This window comes from Euleptes europaea, chromosome 2 (genome assembly GCF_029931775.1).
Source record: "Euleptes europaea isolate rEulEur1 chromosome 2, rEulEur1.hap1, whole genome shotgun sequence".
NCBI classification, from domain to species: domain Eukaryota; kingdom Metazoa; phylum Chordata; class Lepidosauria; order Squamata; family Sphaerodactylidae; genus Euleptes; species Euleptes europaea.
Window position 1 is genome coordinate 138627684 of NC_079313.1, and position 18129 is coordinate 138645812.

An 18129-nucleotide genomic window follows, 5' to 3' on the forward strand; every position below is an offset into this window, starting at 1 on the left:
TGTTCTGGAGAACCGGGTTTGATTCCCCACTCCTCCACATGAGCGGAAGCGGCTAATCTGGTGAACTGGATTTGTTTCCCCGCTCCTACACACGAAGCCAGCTGGGTGACCTTGGGCTAGTCACAGCTCTCTCAGCCCCACCTACCTCACAGGGTGTCTGTTGTGGGGAGGGGAAGGGGAAGCGATTGTAAGCCAGTTTGATTCTCCCTTAAGTGGTAGCGCAAGTTGGCATTTAAAAACCAACTCTTCTTCTGAATGGGATTCTGGTGCATTTCTAAGCAGGTACCCCACCACAACTCGCCAACGTGCTCTGGCTGGCCCGCTGCTAGGCTGTGCGTTGGTTTGCACAACTGCTTTGTCAGCGGGGGGGGGGGGGGGAGGCACAAAACAAGCCCTGAGCACATGGAAGCAGCGAGGAAGATTAATGACCACAGGTGCTCCATGAATATCTGAGAGCATGGGGAAGGGAAAGTGGAAATCTCTGCAGAAAGGAACAAGCTTTGCAAACCCCCAGTATAAATAAGGTTGCCAGTGTGCTGTAGGGCCTAGAGCGTCAGACTGGGATCTGGGAGACCCAGGTTCAAATCCCCCACTCTGCAAACATGAACACATGAAGCTGCCTTCTACTGAATCAGACCCCCAGTCCATCAAACTCAGTATTGTCTACTCAGACAGGCAGCGACTCTCCAGGGTCTCAGGTGGAGGTCTTTCACATCACCTGCTTGCCTGGTCCCTTTTACTGGAGATGCCGGGGATTGAACCTGGGACCTTCTGCATGCCAAGCAGATGCTCTACCACTGAGCCACAGCCCCTGGAAGATTGCTGGGTGACCTTGAACCAGTCACACACTCTTACCCTAACCTACCTCACAGGGTCGTTGTGAGGATGAAATGGAGGAGAGGAAAACAATTTGAGCCACTCTGGATCCCCATTGGGGAGAAAGGCAGGGTATAAATGAGGCAAGCAAACAACTTCGCGGTGTGTGTGTGTGTGTGTCTGTGTGGGTCAGCAGAGGGAGCGCTATTAGGAAGCTCATGTATCCGTGCAAGAACACCACAAACTTAAGGACTGCATCGGCTCTTGCGCCTCGCCACCGTTACCACGCAGACTGGAATGTTATTTGATTTTTATTGTATTTTTTTGCTTCTTGGATGCTTCGCTTGGAAATCGGCATCAACCCACCAACCCTTTTACTGACCAGTGACACAAATATTGGCTGGCATGTCTCCCAAGGTGTTCTTAAAGCATTTGGGGCAAGGACATGAACGTTAAGGGCCAATCGCAGCGCCCGCTTAAACGTCTCCAATGACCACACCAGTGAGTCAGCTGAGACATTCCAGGCTGGTTTTAACTCTTTCCATCTCGTGCAGGAAGCTGTAAAACTGGGGCAGCGTCAACTCTAAGAAGGGGAGAAACAGAACCAGTTCAGGACGAACAAAACACAAAAGTACACTTTCATACAACATGAGAAACATAGAATCATAAGAGTTGGAAAGGACCACCAGGGTCATCTAGTCCAACCCCCTGCACAATGCAGGAAACTCACAACTACCGCCCCCCCCCACACCCCCAGTGACCTCCTACTCCACGCCCAGAAGATGGCCAAGGTGCCCTCCCTCTCATGATCCGCCTATAAGATCATAGAATCAGCATTGCTGACAGATGGCCATCTAGCCTCTTCTTAAAAAACCCCAGGGAAGGAGAGCTTACCACCTCCTGAGGGTAGCTTATGGAACTCACTGCTGAGCAATGGCAACGACAGCCAAACAGAACCTCCATGTGCAGAGGCAGTGTATCTCTGAAAGCAGACACTGAAGATCTGCAACCGAGGAGTCTGCACGGCCTGCGCGTGGGCTTCCTGGAAGAAGCCGGCTGACCACTACCAGAAGGATCGCTGGACATGAGGGACACTTGGTCTGATCCAGCAAAGCTATTTTTCAAGTGCTTAGACCGCCTGTTGGCTTGATTTGCTTCAACAGTGTAGGGAGGTGGATCACTCCCCCCCAGGGAGTTTTCAAGCTAAGCTTGGCATAAACCAGTTATCTCATGGGAGGGGGTATTTGTGATAGGGTTGCCATGTGCCCCTGGCAACCATTGGAAGGGAGGGGTGGTGGTGGGGAGACCTATGCTGGTAACTTGCCAATTCCACTTCCAGCATACATGGCACTCTATGGTTTTAACATAGAGTTTCTGCCCAAATACCAGAGGGGTCTGGCATCGCTAGTGATGCAGCGACAAAAAAAAAGCTAATGCGATCTTGGGGTGCGTCAACAGAGGCATAACATCCAAATCACAAGATGTCCTAGTCCCGCTGTACACTGCATTGGTCAGGCTGCACCTGGAGTGTTGTGTGCAGTTCTGGAGGCCTCACTCCAAAAAGGATGTGGACAGAATGGAGCAGGTGCAGAGAAGAGCAACGAGGATGATCAGGGGCCTGGAGACCCAGCCCTACCAGGAAAGGCTGAGAGAGTTGGGAATGTTCAGTCTGGAGAAGAGGGGGGGACAGGATTGCTCTCTTGCAGTATTTGAAGGGCTGTCACTTAGAGGAGGGCAGGGAGCTGTTCCTGTTGGCAGCAGAGGCTAGGACTTGCAATAATGGGTTTAAATTGCAGGTGGAAAGGTACTGGCTGGATATTAGGGAAATTGTTTTTACAGTAAGAGTTGTTCGACAGTGGAATCAGCTATCTAGGGAGGTGGTGAGCTCCCCCTCACTGGCAGTCTTTAAGACGACACTGGACAAGCTCTTGTCAGGGATGCTCTAGGCTGATCCTGCATTGAGCAGGGGGTTGGACTAGATGGCCTCTATGGACCCTTTCAACTTTATTATTCTAAGCATGTCCGGAGCTGTTTTGTTGCATATTCTGTGGTCGGGCAAGAGTTAGACTTGGGGCCCCTGTTGTACTTTCTGATTCAGTGATTCTCAGCAAAGTATTATGTTTCCTTAAACAAACGCTTGCACAAGACAGTGCCTGCTGAATCCACTAAAGGACACGAAACTCATTTGCTGAGTTTTTACCAACGTTCCCGCTGGGAGAAGCTGTGTCCAGGTGAGCTCTTCTCTTACCTTTGGCTACTCTCAGTATTTCAGCCCTTACAATCCTATTTGCTCAGTATATGGGAAGAAACCTTCAATTCCAATCTGAACAAAGGGGAAAAAATGGTCGCTACTGTATTCTCTAAAAAGAAGGCAATTTCAGTCTTCCTGGGGCCTCAACTGCTGCATTACTCCCTGGGAGAGAATGACGGCTCACTCACCTAAATACACCGGCTCAGTCTGGTTTCCCTTTTTAACCACCAGTTTCAGCTGGAAAGAAATCGGTTTAAAAAAAGAATATTCAGTTACTGCAAGGGACGTGGGCCACAGAAAGTTAAAAACAAACAAGCAAAACCAAAAACCCCACTCCCACAACCTTGAAAGTCAGATTTTTCATGTTAACCATGAACTTATACTCCCTATTATTTGAATTAATAATTCGAACATGTGTCTAGAAAAATTCTATGCTACCTTTCCAGGGACCCTGCCTAAGGTGGCTTAAAAATAAAAACAAGATTTTTTTTTTTAAAAAAATAACAGTTAATTAATAAGTGAAGCAGGTAGTCTTGGACCCACAATAGCCCCCTGCAAAATATATATGTGCAGAGAATTTTATTGTTTGTGTGTGTTTCGGGACACTATTACTTTAAAAGTTTCTTGGGTAGACATTCCAATTTTGGGACTTTCCCCCTGTAGCTGTTGTTTTCCAAGATGCAGATATGGTTATTTCTATATTTAAAGTTCACATAGGATGCTCATCTTGGTGTCTGAGGTTGATAAAGCGAAATGTGTTGTATTGGTTAAGAGCAGTGGACTCTGATCTGGAGAACCGGGTTGGTTTCTCCACTCCTTCACATGAAGCCAGCTGGGTGACCCTGGGCAAGTTACAGCTCTCTTAGAGCTCTCTCAGCCTCACCTACCTCACAGGGTGTCTGTTGTGGGGAGGGGAAGGTGATTGTAAGCCAGTTGGAGTCTCCCTTAAGTGGTAGAGAAAGTCGGCAGGTAAAAACCAACTCTTCTTCTTCTATTATATTAGTTGTAGAGACAGCTGTAGCTGCCATTTTACAAGATGGCAGATCATTTCCCTCCACATTCTTTTAGGATGCTTATTCTGGTGTCAAACGGTATGTTTCTGATTCACAGTGGGTAGCCGTGTTAGTCTGTTTGCAGTAGTCAAAAAGGGCAAGAGTCCAGTAGCACCTTAAAGACTAACAAAAATATTTTCTGGTAGGGTATGAGCTTTCGTGAGCCACAGCTCACGCTCAGGCTTACGAAAGCTCATACCCTGCCAGAAAATATTTTTGTTAGTCTTTAAGGTGCTACTGGACTCTTGCCCTTTTTGGTATGTTTCTGGGGGCTGATAAAAACTGACTATCCTATTCCTTTTGTTATAAAGTGCTTGTGCCCTTCTTTGGCTCCGGGGGCAGAGAGATACCGATCCCTGGGTCCCCCGTCTGTTCTGGGAGGATTGGGCAGAGGGTTTGCCGATAGCGGGCAGCCACTGCTGGGGCAGAGAACTTGCTTCACCCCTTAGACCCAGCCCCAGACAGCCAGGGCTGAAAGCGGTTCTGCTCACTGCCTTTGCTTGCTGACCCCATTTTACCCATAGACAAGGACCCAGCTGGTACCAGCGGAGGCTCAAGAAGCGCCATTCCAGCTCCAGCCTTTGCAGTGGCTTTCCAAGGTTGCTTTGGCTCCCTTCCCACTGCCGCCCAGCTCTTCAGGATGAGACCGCTTCGACCCTTTCCTAGAAGCAGAAGCTGGGGGGAGTCGGAGACCAGGGAGGAGCCATTTAGGGTGGGTATGCACCTCTATGGAGCCCCCCCCCGGGAAGCCTCAAACTGGTAAGCCAAGCCAAGCAGATTCAAAGACCCCAAACTAGGGCTGTGTACACTTTGGAATAACCTCCCCGTACCCGCCCCATCAAATCCCTGTGCCACCAAATTCAGCAATGACAAAGCTGAGTCTCCCAGTGGCAACCCGGGACAGGGCCTTCTAGGTCATGGCACCAAAATTATGGAACTCTCTTCCCCAGGGATTTTTGCCTGACCTCTTCTGTCACTGTCCTCTGCCAGCGGGCAAAGACTTTTTTGTTTTGCGTTCCCTCAGTGCCCTCTCCTTCTTGCCCAATGTTTTCATAGTTGGTTTTATGTCTTTGTATGTATTTTAGCTCTGGTTTCAATTGTTTTAATGATTTTTGTTTTAATGATGCCAGATCCCGCACCCAGAGCCAATTTTGCTTGCATCCGTTGACTGCAGAATACACCCTGCCCCTCTCCCTCCCTAGCCCCCACCCACATCAGTATCCTGTCCTTGTACCCACAGCCTCTTCTCAAAATCCTTGCATTCCAAGAGGCTCACCTGCAAGAAGATGCTTCCTCCTTTTTCCAGCTCACTGCTTCCTGCTGTAACTGCCGGAGAGAAAGAGAAGAGGAGCTGCCAGGGCCGCAGACAAGACTCAGTGGAAAAGACAATCGTGCTAGGAAAAGTGGAAGGCAGCCAGAAAAGAGGAAGATGCAGCCTGAGATGGACATAAAAGAAGCCATGGCCTTCAGTTTGGAAGACCTGAGTGAGGCTGCTAATGATAGGATGTTTTGGAAGTCATTAAATCATAGGGTCGCCATAAGTACATAAGAACATCAGAAAGGCCCTGCTGGATCAGACGAAGGTCTATTAAGTCCAGCAGTATGTTCACCCAGTGGCCAACTAGGGGCCTCTGGGAAGCCCCCAAACAAGACGACTGCAGCAGCATTTATCCTGCCTGTGTTCCACAGCACCTCATATAACAGGCATGCGCCTCTGATCCTGGAGAGAATAGGTATGCACCATGACTAGTATCCATTTTGACTCGTAGCCGTGGATAGCCCCCTCCTCCATGAACATGTCCACTCCCCTCTTAAAGCCTTCATAGTTGGCAGCCATCACCACATCCTAGGGCAGGGAGTTCTACAATTTAACCATGCATTGTGTGAAGAAATAATTCCTTTTATCTGTTTTGAAGTAGGGTTCCCAATTGCCCGATGATTGCCTGCCAATTCACCAGGCTGTCGCTGCCCCTCAGCTGACCGGCCGGCAGAAGCAGGCCAGCTGAAGGGGGTGAACTGCGTGATTCGGTCACTTCTGGGTTTACCCTGGAAGTGCCAGCAACCCTCTAACACTCTTCATAAAAGGGAATCACTAGAGCATCCCGTGCGATTCTGGCACTTCCTGGGTAAACCCAGAAGTGCTGGAATCAAGCCCGAAGCACACACATCGATCACCCACAGACACGGGCATAAAAGGCTCCTGCCAGACGCCAGGTAGGACCTGGCAACCCTAGCCATAAGTCAGATCGAACTGCCTTCTACTGAATCAGACCATCAGTCCGTCAAGGTCAGTATTGTCTACTCAGACTGGCACCGGCTCTCCAAGGTCTCAAGCTGAGGTCTTTCACATCACCTACTACCTGGTCCTTTTAACAGGAGGTGCTGTGGATTGAACCTGGGACTTCTGCATGCCAAGCAAATGCTCTACCACTGAGCCACGGCCCAATAACACACCCAAGGGCTGCACGGCTGGAGGCCCCACCTTACCACCCCTTACCTCCAAATTTCCACTCCATGTCTATGAGCTGGTTAACCATCAGGCTCTGCCCCACAGCCAGGCGCAATAGGGCAGGAGAATTTTCCTTCCACTGGAAAAGAAAAACAAAACATGAACACATGAAGCTGCCGTCTACTGAATCCGACCCTCAGTCCATCAAAGTCAGTATTGTCTACTCAGACCGGCAGCGGCTCTCCAGGGTCTCAGGCAGAGGTCTTTCACATCACCAACTTGCCTAGTCCCTTTAACTGGAGATGCCGGGGATTGAACCTGGGGTCTTCTGCAAGCCAAGCAGATGCTCTACCACTGAGCCACAGCCCCCCTGCAACATGTATCCCTGCAGTCATTTCCCCTGAACCCACTTACACAGAGCACATCTTGGGAACAAGGTACTCTGCATTCTGCGGTTTTGCAGCCTGGTACTTGGTGGGGAATCTGGATTCCCAAGAAGAAGTTTTCATTAAGAGAAGCTCCAGGTACCTTCTGCCCCATTGGGAAAGGTGCTTATTAACATTTTTGCAGAAGTGTTGGGCAACTGAGTTCAGACACAGTTGCTGTTGGTTTCAATGGGCCAAGAGACCTGCGTGCCCAATACCTTGAGTGGTTTTTCATTAAAGGCTTATACCACACCTTGGGTGCAGCTTGGAGAAAAGCCCTGAATAAGGCAGAATCGAGCAGGTGCAGAGGAGAGCAATGAGGATGATCAGGGGCCTGGAGACCAAGCCCTGCGATGAAAGGCTGGGGGAGTTGGGAATGTTTAGTCTGAAGGAGGTTGAGGGGGGGGGGCAGGATTTGATTGCTCTCTTTAAGTATTTGAAGGGCTTTAAGTATATGAAGAGCTGTTCCTGTTGGCAGCAGAGGGTAGGACTCGTAATAATGAGTTTAAATTGCGGGAGGAAAGGTACTGGCTGGATATTGGGGGGGGGGAATTTACAGGAAGAAGAAGAGTTGGTTTTTATACGCCGACTTTCTCTGACTCTTAAGGGAGCCTCAAACCAGCTTACAATCAGCTTCCCTTCCCCTCCCCACAACAGACACCCTGTAAGGTAGGTGGGGCTGAGAGAGTGTGACTAGCCCAAGGTCACCCAGCTGGCTTCGTGTGCAGGAGTGGGAAAACAAATCCAGTTCACCAGATTAGCCTCCGTCGCTCATGTGGAGGAGTGAGGAATCAAAACCAGGTCTCCAGATCAGACTCCACCACTCCAAACCACCATTCTTAACTACTACACCACTGTTGGACAGTGGAATCAGCTACCTAGGGAGGTGGAGAGCTCCCCCTCACTGGCAGTCTTTAAGCAGAAGCTGGACAGACAGTTGTCAGGGATGCTTTAGGCTGATCCTGCATTAAGCAGGGAGTTGGACTAGATGGCCTCTATGGACCCTTCCAACTCTGATTCTATAGGCTGCACCAGCAGAAATGAAAACAATTGCAAAATGCAAAAAAAGCACAGTGTTGAACACAATTTAATAAGACGATCCCGACGCGAAGTGCCTTCTCTAGAGAAGTTCCTTTGCATGCTGGGTTCAGTCACATGACAAAGAGCCCCCCGCCTCGCTGAACAGCCAGGCCAGAGCAAAGAGCCCCTGCCCCTACGCGAAGGCCCCCGATAACGCACCAGTGAAAGGAATGTTACTCGTACCTGTTCTTCAAAATAGCCGGCCTTCTCCTCACTCAGCCCTGCAGGGGAAACGCGACACGGTTAGACAGGAGCCCTCGGCAGCCACCCCCCAAAAAAGGCCACCGGCAAATCAAGGAACTTACCCAGAGCGATAAGATCTGCTCTGACCTGCTCTGCTGACAGAGTCCGCTTTAGGGCACCTAGAATAAATATTGTATAAAGCAGAAAGGGGGGGGGGGAGAGAGAGAAAATAGCAAACAACCAGGTCAGAAAACATCATTACTGTGTCAGACGAAGCTAGGAAGATAAGGAATGCAGACTTCTGAGCAAACCAACGAAGGCTTTTAAGGTAAGGGCACGGCAGGCAGTAAAACAGCAGAACAGCCAGGGTCAAAGAGAGCCAGCGTGGTGTAGTGGTTAAGAGCGGTGGTTTGGAGCGGTGGACTCTGATCTGGAGAACTGGGTTTGATTCCCTGCTCCTCCACATGAAGCCTGCTGGGTGACCTTGGGCTAGTCACAGCTCTCTTAGAGTTCTCTCAGCCCCACCTACCTCACAGGGGGTCTGTTCTGGGGAGGGGAAGGGAAGGTGATTGTAAGCCCGTTTGATTCTTCCTTAAGTGGTAGAGAAAGTTGGCATATAAAAACCAACTCTTCTTCTTCTTCAAAGACAAAAGGAGGCATCTTCTTTACATGCAGTACCCGCTATAACCCTTTACTGATGTCCATTAATTTCCCCATGTTTCAGATTTACTTCTTCCTCAATTAGCAATTTCCCCTAGAAAAATCCCCAGAGTTGTCTCCTTTCCACCTAGCTGAAGAAGGGCGCTTTCACACACGCTGGATAATCCACTTTCAGTCCACTTTGCAACTGGATTTTACTGTGCAAAAATGGCAAAAATTCACTCGCAAACAAACGCGGCTGTGCATTGAAAGCCCTGACTCATGAGAGTGCGTACTGAAATCAACGCAGTTAGCCTTTAAGGGGCAAAATGGACTTTGGTTTCATTTAGCTGTTGTTCACCTGACTTAATTACGCTTTTTGCTTACCTGTGTCTCCTGAGAGTGAGGCTTGGAACCTCTGACCTCCCTCTCATAATTCGTTACGGGTAGCCACCTGATCTGTTTCAGGCCCATACACAAAGAACCACACTTGAAAGATTAATGATGGGGAACGTACCAAGGCTCTCTCTACCCCCAACTCTTCCCTTCTCCCCTTCTGTAATTTCCCCTATAAAATCTGGAATATGATTTCCTCTTCGCAGTACCTGAAGAAGTGAGCTCTGGCTCATGGAAGCTCATGCTGGAATAAATCACATGGAGCTGCCTCAAAGTGAACCAGACCCTTGGTCCATCAAGGTCGGTATTGCCTGCACAAACTGGCAGCTGCTCTCCAGGTCTCAGGCAAAGGTCTGGGGAGGGGCTGCGGCTCAGTGGTAGAGCATCCGCTTGGCATGCAGAAGGTCCCAGGTTCAATCCCCGGCATCTCCAGTTAAAGGGACTAGGTGGGTAGGTGATGTGAAAGACCTCTGCCTGAGACCCTGGAGAGCCGCTGCCGGCCTGAGTAGACAATACTGACTTTGATGGACCAAGCTTCATGTGTGTTCATGTGTCGTTCTAACCACTACAACACATTGGGGGTGGGGGGAGGAGGAAGAGAAAGAGGATCATAGAATCATAGGAGGAGGAGGAGGGAAGAGGAAGAAGAAGAGTAGGTTTTTATATGCTGGCTTTCTCTACCACTTAAGGAAGATTCAAACTGGCTTACAATCACCTTCTGTCCCCCTCCACACAACAGATACCTTGTGAGGTAGGTGGGGCTGAGAGAGCTCTAAGAGAGCTGTGACTAGCCTAAGGTCACCCAGCTGGCTTCGTGTGGAGGAATGGGGAAACAAATCCAGTCCAGCAGATTAGCCTCCGACGCTTATGTGGAGGAGTGGGGAATCAAACCCGGTTCTCCAGATCAGAGTCCACCGCTCCAAACCACCGCTCTTAACCACTACACCGGCTCTCAAGATGTTCCCCCTTGGTGCTGCCACCATCGCAGGGGACATTTGCCTCCACTTGCTTGCAGCCACCACTGGAACTTCATGGCCAGAACCCACCAATTTCCCGGTAAGGTAAAGGACGAGTCCACCCCTGCAGGGTGAGCGTTCGGCTCCCTTTATCCATAAGCATCTTCAGTGGTTGAAATCAGACACGCCCCCAACGTTGTATGGGAGTTGGGCAGGTACAGCTGCTTCTGTTGTGTCCAGTTTGGCCCCAAAGGGCTCAGCTGATTTGCTGGGGACCGGTGAGTGTGGAAGCCCCCCCCCCCATCTTCATGCCCCACCTCTGAACTGGAAAATTGAATTATACACAATTGTGAAGCATAGAATCAGAGTAGGAAGGGACCACCAGGGTCATCTAGTCCAACCCCCTGCACAATGCAGGAAGCCCCCAGTGACCCCTACTCCATGCCCAGAAGATGGCAACAAAAACCCTCCAGGATTCCTGACCAATCTGGCCTGGGGGAAAATTTCTTCCTGATCTCAAAGTGATCGGCACTACCCTGGGCATGTAAGAAAGGGCCACGAGAGCCAAACACTGACACAACTCTTCCTGCCCTCCCTCTCATGATCTGCCTAAGTTCACAGAATTAGCATTGCTGACAGATGGCCATCCAGCCTCTGCTTAAAAATCTCCAAAGAAGGAGAGCCCACCACCTCCCGAGGAAGCCTGTTCCACTGAGGAACTGCTCTAATGGTCAGGAAGTTCTTCCTAATGTTTAGCTGAAAACTCTTTTGATTTAATTTCAACTCACTGGCTCTGGTCCCTGCCTTTCCCTGTCTACCTCAAACAGGATTAGCATGCCCTGGAAAATGTCTACCCCAAATTCCCATCCCTATCTGTCCCAGGAAAGAGGCTGAGCCATCTCTGCGGCCCCATCTGCTTGCACTCACTAGTTGGCACCAACAGAAGACTTTTGACAATGTTCTTCAACGGTCCCAGGCTGATCTTGTTCAGGGCAGCAAAGTCGGAGAGCTGAGTGAGAAACCTTTCGACCTGCAGGAGGAGAACACACAGGAACACATGAAGCCGCCTTCTACTGAATCAGACCATCTGTCCATCAAGGCCAGTGTTTTCTACTCAGACTGGCAGTGACTCTCCAGGGTCGCAGGCAGAGGTCTTTCACATCACCTACTTGCCTAGTCCCTTTAACTGGAGATGCCAGGGATTGAACCCAGAACCTTCTGCATGCCAAGCAGATGCTCTTCCACTGAGAAAATAGACATGGGATCTTCCAAGCCACACCCATTTTAGTCTGTTGTCATCAAGCCATGCTCTGAGTACACATATTTTGCTGCCTGCACAGCTCCCATCAATGTATATGTGAAGTTGGGAATTTTTGCCCCAATATGCATCACTTTGCACTTGCTCACGTTGAATCTCACTGAATCCACATTAAAAACAGCATACCTCTTTAGGTTCTCTCAGAAACTGGAAAATCACTTCGGTTAAGGAAGAAAATTGCTGGGAAGAAATGGAATAACAGTGTCAGAAAAACAGTATCAGCCAGGAATCTCCCTACCCTACTTTTGCACCCACCTTAATGCAGCTATTAACCCTCAAAAACATCCCTACAGTCAAAAAAGCCCTTTACAGCTCCATTGGGTGCGGTCATCCAATTAGACAGAAATGTGCCTGTTCCATACAATTCCCTCTTGCAAAGCTGTTCCTAGAAGACTCGAAATCCAAGCTGTAAACTAGCCCCAGGCTGGGCAAACCCCAAATAAATCCGGGTAGCTCCAAAACTTCCCCCATCATGAAAGCCAAGGAAGGCTGCCACTAGAATAGAGAAATCTTAGCCAAAATAATACTTCTGAATACAAGAAATACTTTCAAATGCAGCAGCAACAATCTAAGACAAGGCCTACATAAAACAGTAAGGGAAATGCCTCTTCTGCAAATGATGTGCATATGAAGCTGCCTTATACTGAATCTGACCCTTTGTCAAAGTCAGTATTGTGTACTCAGACCGGCAGCGACTCTCCAAGGTCTCAGGCGGAGGTCTTTCACATCACCTGCTGCATGGTCCTTGTAACCAGAGATGCCAGGGATTGAACCTGGAAACTTCTGCAAGCCAAACAGAAGTTCTATCACTGAGCCATGGCCCCTCCCAGTATGTGCAGCTTTGGTAAGCATCTGTCATATTAGGTAATGGTGTTTCTAAAATACCTGCTGCTCAGTTCATCAGGAACGCCTTTTTAATCAATCAAAACGGTTTGAATCAATTAAGCAAGCCAATCCTTACTCTACAGGGAGGGGCCATGGCTCAGTGGTGGAGCCTCTGCTTGGCATGCAGAAGGTCCCAGGTTCAATCCCCGGCATCTCCAGTTAAAGGGACGTAGGTGATATGAAATACCTCTGCCTGAGACCCTGGAGAGCCGCTGCCGGTCTGAGTAGACAATACTGACTTTGATGGACCAAGGGTCTGATTCAGCATAAGGCAGCTTTATGTGTTCATGTTGCAACTACAGGGGAAAGACTTATTGTCTGGGGTAAGTAAGAGAGCAGAATTTTGCTTAAAAAGCCAAGATCTGCTGCAACTATTAAAAACAGAAGTAGGTTTATACAAAAGAGCTCCATTGTTTGCACGCAAAGGGCATTGCTCCAATCCTTTGTAGAAAACAGGGCTGCCTGCCTCTCTGTGCTAATAAGGTTTCAAGTACACACTGGAGAATCTTTAGAGCACAACTTTCCCCTCTTGTTTTGAATTCTGGGGCAGGGGCGGTAATGCTTAGGGACCCAAGACCTTATTACGTCTGCTGCAGCCAAAACAACAGTGTCTTACGGCACTTGAAAGACCAACACATTTATTGTGGCTTTTATGAGACAGAACTCGCTTTGTTGGATGGTTGTTTTGAAAGTTCACAATGGAAGGGGCTGGTTGGGTGTTGTGTGACTATCTCATGGGGGTTTGCATTCAAGGAAAACGTAGCAGCCCCACACAACTGCCTCTCTCCCTGTGCTCTGCCAGGAAGAAGAAGGAGTTGGTTTTTATATGCCAACTTTCTCTACCACTTAAGGAAGAATCCAACCGGCTTACAATCACCTTCCCTTCCCCTCCCCACAACAGACACCCTGTGAGGTAGGTGGGGCTGAGAGAGCTCTGAGAGAGCTGTGACTAGCCCAAGGTCACCCAGCTGGCTTCGTGTGTAGGAGTGGGGAAACCAACCCAGTTCATCAGATTCATCATACACCATGCTAGCTCATCGGTGCCAACCTGCAAATGGGCAAAATCAACAACTGCCCGTACACATGCCTTCTTCGTTGTGGCCCCCACCCCATGGAATGGCCTGCCTGAGGAGGTCAGGAAGGCTCTAACTCTTATGGCTTTTCACAAACTATGCAAGAGGGCTTTTCTAAGCAGTCAACAGTGTTGTACCGTATTAAATGATTCACAGAGTTACTTGAAAAAAATGATTAGGGACTGTGGTTCTATACTACTGTGTGTAGCTCGCTGAAACTAGGAGCCTGCTATGGAATTTTGCATCATTTAATGTGTCATGTTAATATTTATGCTTTGCTTAAGTTCTCCTTTTAGACTTCTGGCTGGTTCTACAACCCTAATCCTTATTGCATTGTTTTACATCCCATCCATCTACTGTATTGACTCACTCCAGGAGTCCAAGTAAGAAAGGTGGACTAGAAAGAACGTAAATAAATAAAAACAAACAATAAAAAAACCCTGAAGCACAAGCTTTGGGGAAAACTGCATTTTTAGCACATGATGCTCTGAATTTTGGGCAAGAACTCTAGGAAAAGCCGACCCATCCTGGGAATACCCCTTTAAGGAACAGCAGCTACTGCCCATGTCGACCAGCAGAAAAACAGCATATACTGAACACCTGCTGTGAGTCAATAAACTGTTTATTCAGGTCTCGGCTCATGCATGAAATTGCTGGGTGCCGTTAGAAAAATCAATATCAGTTCCCCACCTGTAGTGGGTTTATCACAGGAGGCTCTTATAGATAATACAGCTGTAATGCTAACTTCTGCTCAAGAAAGCAGTATATAAAGCTCAGATACTACTGAACACACAAAGCTGTCTTCTACTGAATCTGACCTTCAGCCCATCAAGGTCAGTATTGTCTACTCAGACGGGCAGCAGCTCTCCAGGGTCTCAGGCAGGGGTCTTTCACATCGCCTACTGCCTGGTCCATTTAACTAGAGATGCCAGGGATTGAACCTAAGACCTTTTGCATGCCGAGCAGATGCTCTCCCACTGGACTTCCTTGGTGGTCTCCCATCGTAGTTCTCACCAAGGCCAATCCTGCTTAGGTTTTGAGATCTGGCTAGCCTGGGCCATACAGGCCTGGGCAGAGACAAACCGAGGTGGTTTGTCATTGCCGGCCTCTGTACGGAGACCCTGGGTGCCCTTGGTGGACTCCCATCCAAGTACTGACCTGGTCTGACCCTGCTGAGCTTCCAAGATCCGGCTGGGGGGGAGGGGAATCCAGGTCATGCCTTTTCATAGGGTTGCCAACCTCCAGCTGGGGCCTGGAGAGTTCCCAGAACCACAACTGATCTCCCAGGGATCATGGAGGATTTTATTTGGGCTATCATCTGGGCATGGAGTAGGGGGTCACTGGGTGTGTGTGGGGGAGGTACACATGAAACTGCCTTATACTGAATCAGACCCTCGGTCCATCGAAGTCAGTATTGTCTACTCCGACAGGCAGCAACTCTCCAGGGTCTCAGGCACGGGTCTTTCACATCACCTACATGCCTAGTCCCTTTAACTGGAGATGCTGGGGATTGAACCTGGGACCTTCTGCATGCTAAGCAGATGCTCTACCACTGAGCCACAGCCAGGGCTGGATTTAGGTTTGAAGAGGCCCTAAGCTATTGAAGGTAATGGGGCCCTTTATATGTCCAGCTGTCCTTTGTCAACAACAAATTGTTGCTGTTTTTTGTGTTGAATATATGCTATATGGTAATTTATGCAGAATGTAGGCACCCTATAGGAGCCCCGTGGCGCAGAGTGGTAAAGCTGCAGTACTGCAGTCGAAGCTCTGCTCACGACCTGAGTTCGATCCCAGCGGAAGTTGGTTTCAGGTAGCCGGCTCAAGGTTGACTCAGCCTTCCATCCTTCCGAGGTCGGTAAAATGAGTACCCAGCTCGCTGGGGGTAAAGGGAAGATGACTGGGGAAGGCACTGGCAAACCACCCCGCAAAACAAAGTCTGCCTAGAAAACGTCGGGATGTGACGTCGCCCCATGGGTCAGAAGTGACCCGGTGCTTGCACAGGGGACCTTTACCTTTACCATTAGGCACCCTATATATAGAAATGAGCAAACCAGTGGTATTTTAGGGAGCAGGCTAGCAGGCGGGGCCTATTACTTACATCATAGGAGCCTACACAGCACAAAACACTGTAGCTGTATGTAGGTTTTATTTTATTTGTTTTTTATCTTATATTTTGGAAATGTACATCGTTTTTTTTCCTTTAAATTTTTTTGGGGGGCCCAAGAGAGTGGGGCCCTAAGCTATAGCTTGTTTAGCTTATACGTAAATCCGGCACTGGCCACAGCCCCTCTCCAAAGACCGGCAGTGACTAGTTTAAGATTATCACTGCATGAATGACATCCACTGTGTCTGATTTAACTGAAATGGGACACAAACTTTTAAACATACCAAGGGGCATTATACTGAATACCCTTGGTCCATCAAAGTCAGTATTGTCTACTCTGACCGGCAGTGGCTCTCCTGGGTCTCAGACTACAGGTCTTTCAAATCACCTACTTGCCTAGCCTCTTTAACTGGAGATGCCGGGGATTGAACCTGGAACACACGAAGCTGCCTTATACTGAGTCAGACCCTCGGTCCATCAAAGTCGGTATTGTCTACTCAGACCGGCAGCAGCTCTCCAGGGTCTCAGGCAGGGGACTTTCACATCACCTACTTGCCTGGGCTCTTTAACTGGAGGTGCCGGGGATTGAACCTGGAACACATGAAGCTGCCTTCTACTGAACCAGACCCTCGCTCCATCGAAGTCAGTCTTGTCTGCTCAGACCAGCAGCGGCTCTCCAGGGTCTCAGGCGGAGGTCTTCCTCATCCCCTACTTGCCTAGTCCCTTTAACTCACTGGTTCCCAACCGGAGGTCCGTGGACCCCCAGGGGTCCACGAGAACTAAATTAAGGTCCGCGAAACAAAAGTTATCCACCTGTAATAATTAATATTTTCAATTAAAAGTTCTCTATTATAAAAACATATATTCAAATATTATTCTAAGTGTAATGTTTAACTAACAGTTCTGATTCAAGTTTATTTTCAAATTCTCAGAATTTTTGTTTTGAACTTTGGGGTCCCTGCGCCGAACAAAAAAGGTTGGGAACCACCGCGCACTGGTTCCCAACCAGGGGTCCGCGAGAACTAAATTAAGGTCCGCGAAACCAAAGTTATCCACCCACAATAAATTAATATTTTCAATTAAAAGTTCCCTATTATAAAAACACGTCTTCAAACATTATTCTAAGTGTGATGTTAAACGAACAGTTCTGATTCAAGTTTATTTTCAAGTTCTCGGAATTTTTATTTTGAGCCTTGGGGCCCCTGCTCCGAACAAAAAAGGTTGGGAACCGCCGGGAATTGAACCGGGGACCTTCCGCACGCCACGCAGGCGCTCTGCCACTGAGCCACGGCCCCGCCCCTTCATGGTTGCGGCTGCGGATTCCCTGCATGGCGCGGGGTGGGGGTCGGACTAGATGACCCTGGAGGGCCCTTCCAGCTCTGGGATTCTCTCCAAAGGACAGAGGACCGCCCCCCCACCCAGGGGCCAGGAGGAGATGGCAGCTCTGGAAGGGGGGGGGCTCCGTGGCGTCACATCCCAGGCCCCGCCCCCAACCCCCGGGGATCCCCCCCGCCTTGGAGTTGGCCACCCCCTGCGGCTGCCGGAGGCGCACGGTTGCGCACGGGGAGGGAGAGGCGCCGCCGGCGCCTCTCCCTCCCCGTGCGCAACCGTGCGCCTCCGGCAGCCGCAGGGGGTGGCCAACTCCAAGGCGGGGGGGGGGGATCCCTGCCCCCCCAGGTCCAGATTGGCTCCCCCCGCCGCTCAGCCCCTGCCCCCCGGGGACCCCCGCCGGCACCTGGCCGCTCAGCTGGTTCAGCGGCTGCACGTCGGCGCTGCCCGCCTCGGCCCCGCTGCGCAACAGCCCCATGGCCGCCGCCGGACGTGCCGAGCCTCTGCTCCTCCCCACCGCCGCCGCTCCGCCCCGGCCCTGCAGGAAGCGCGCAACGGGGGGGGGGGTAGGGGGGCGGGATCCTACGCTTGCGCGGCCATCCTCAAGAGGCCCCCCCCAAGTCTGTGCGCGTTGTGTGTGCTCAGCGCCCTCGAGGCGCTGCCGGCTCCTGGCGACCCCATGAATGAAAGTCCCCCAAAAGTGGTGGTTGGCATTACGCTGGGCATGTAAGAAAGGGCCAGGAGAGCCGAGCACTGACTCATCCCTTCCTGCCCTCCCTCTCATGATCTGCCTAAGTCCACAGAATCAGCACTGCTGACAGATGGCCATCTGTGTGTGTGTGTTAAGTGCCGTCAAGTCGCTGCCGACTCCTGGCGACCCTATGAATGAAAGTCCTCCAAAATGTCCTGTCTTTGACAGCCTTGCTCAGATCTTGCAAACTGAAGGCTGTGGCTTCCTTTATTGAGTTCATCCATCTCTTGTTGGGTCTCCCTCTTTTCCTGCTTCCCTCAACCTTTTCTAGCATGATGGTCTTTTCCAGTGACTCTTGCCGTCTCATGACGTGACCAAAATACGACAGCCTCAATTTAGTCATTTGAGCTTCTAGGGTCAGTTCAGGCTTGATTTGATCTATAACTCACTGTTGTTGTTGTTGTTGTTTTTTGGCAGTCATA

At 49.9% G+C, this 18129-nt stretch overlaps 1 protein-coding gene across 1 annotated transcript; it reads right to left on the bottom strand.

Moving 5' to 3' along the window:
- Nucleotides 1–1309: 1309 nt before the first annotated feature.
- COMMD7 (COMM domain containing 7) lies at nt 1310–17434 on the bottom strand. The gene is made up of 9 exons (XM_056844083.1): nt 17363–17434; nt 11692–11745; nt 11175–11277; nt 8379–8435; nt 8257–8294; nt 6617–6707; nt 5396–5445; nt 3256–3304; nt 1310–1399 (listed from the first exon to the last, which is right to left on the bottom strand). Exons 1-9 carry the CDS (start codon nt 17432–17434, stop codon nt 1323–1325), a joined length of 591 nt encoding a protein of 196 aa, XP_056700061.1. The 3' UTR covers nt 1310–1322.
- Nucleotides 17435–18129: the final 695 nt, after the last annotated feature.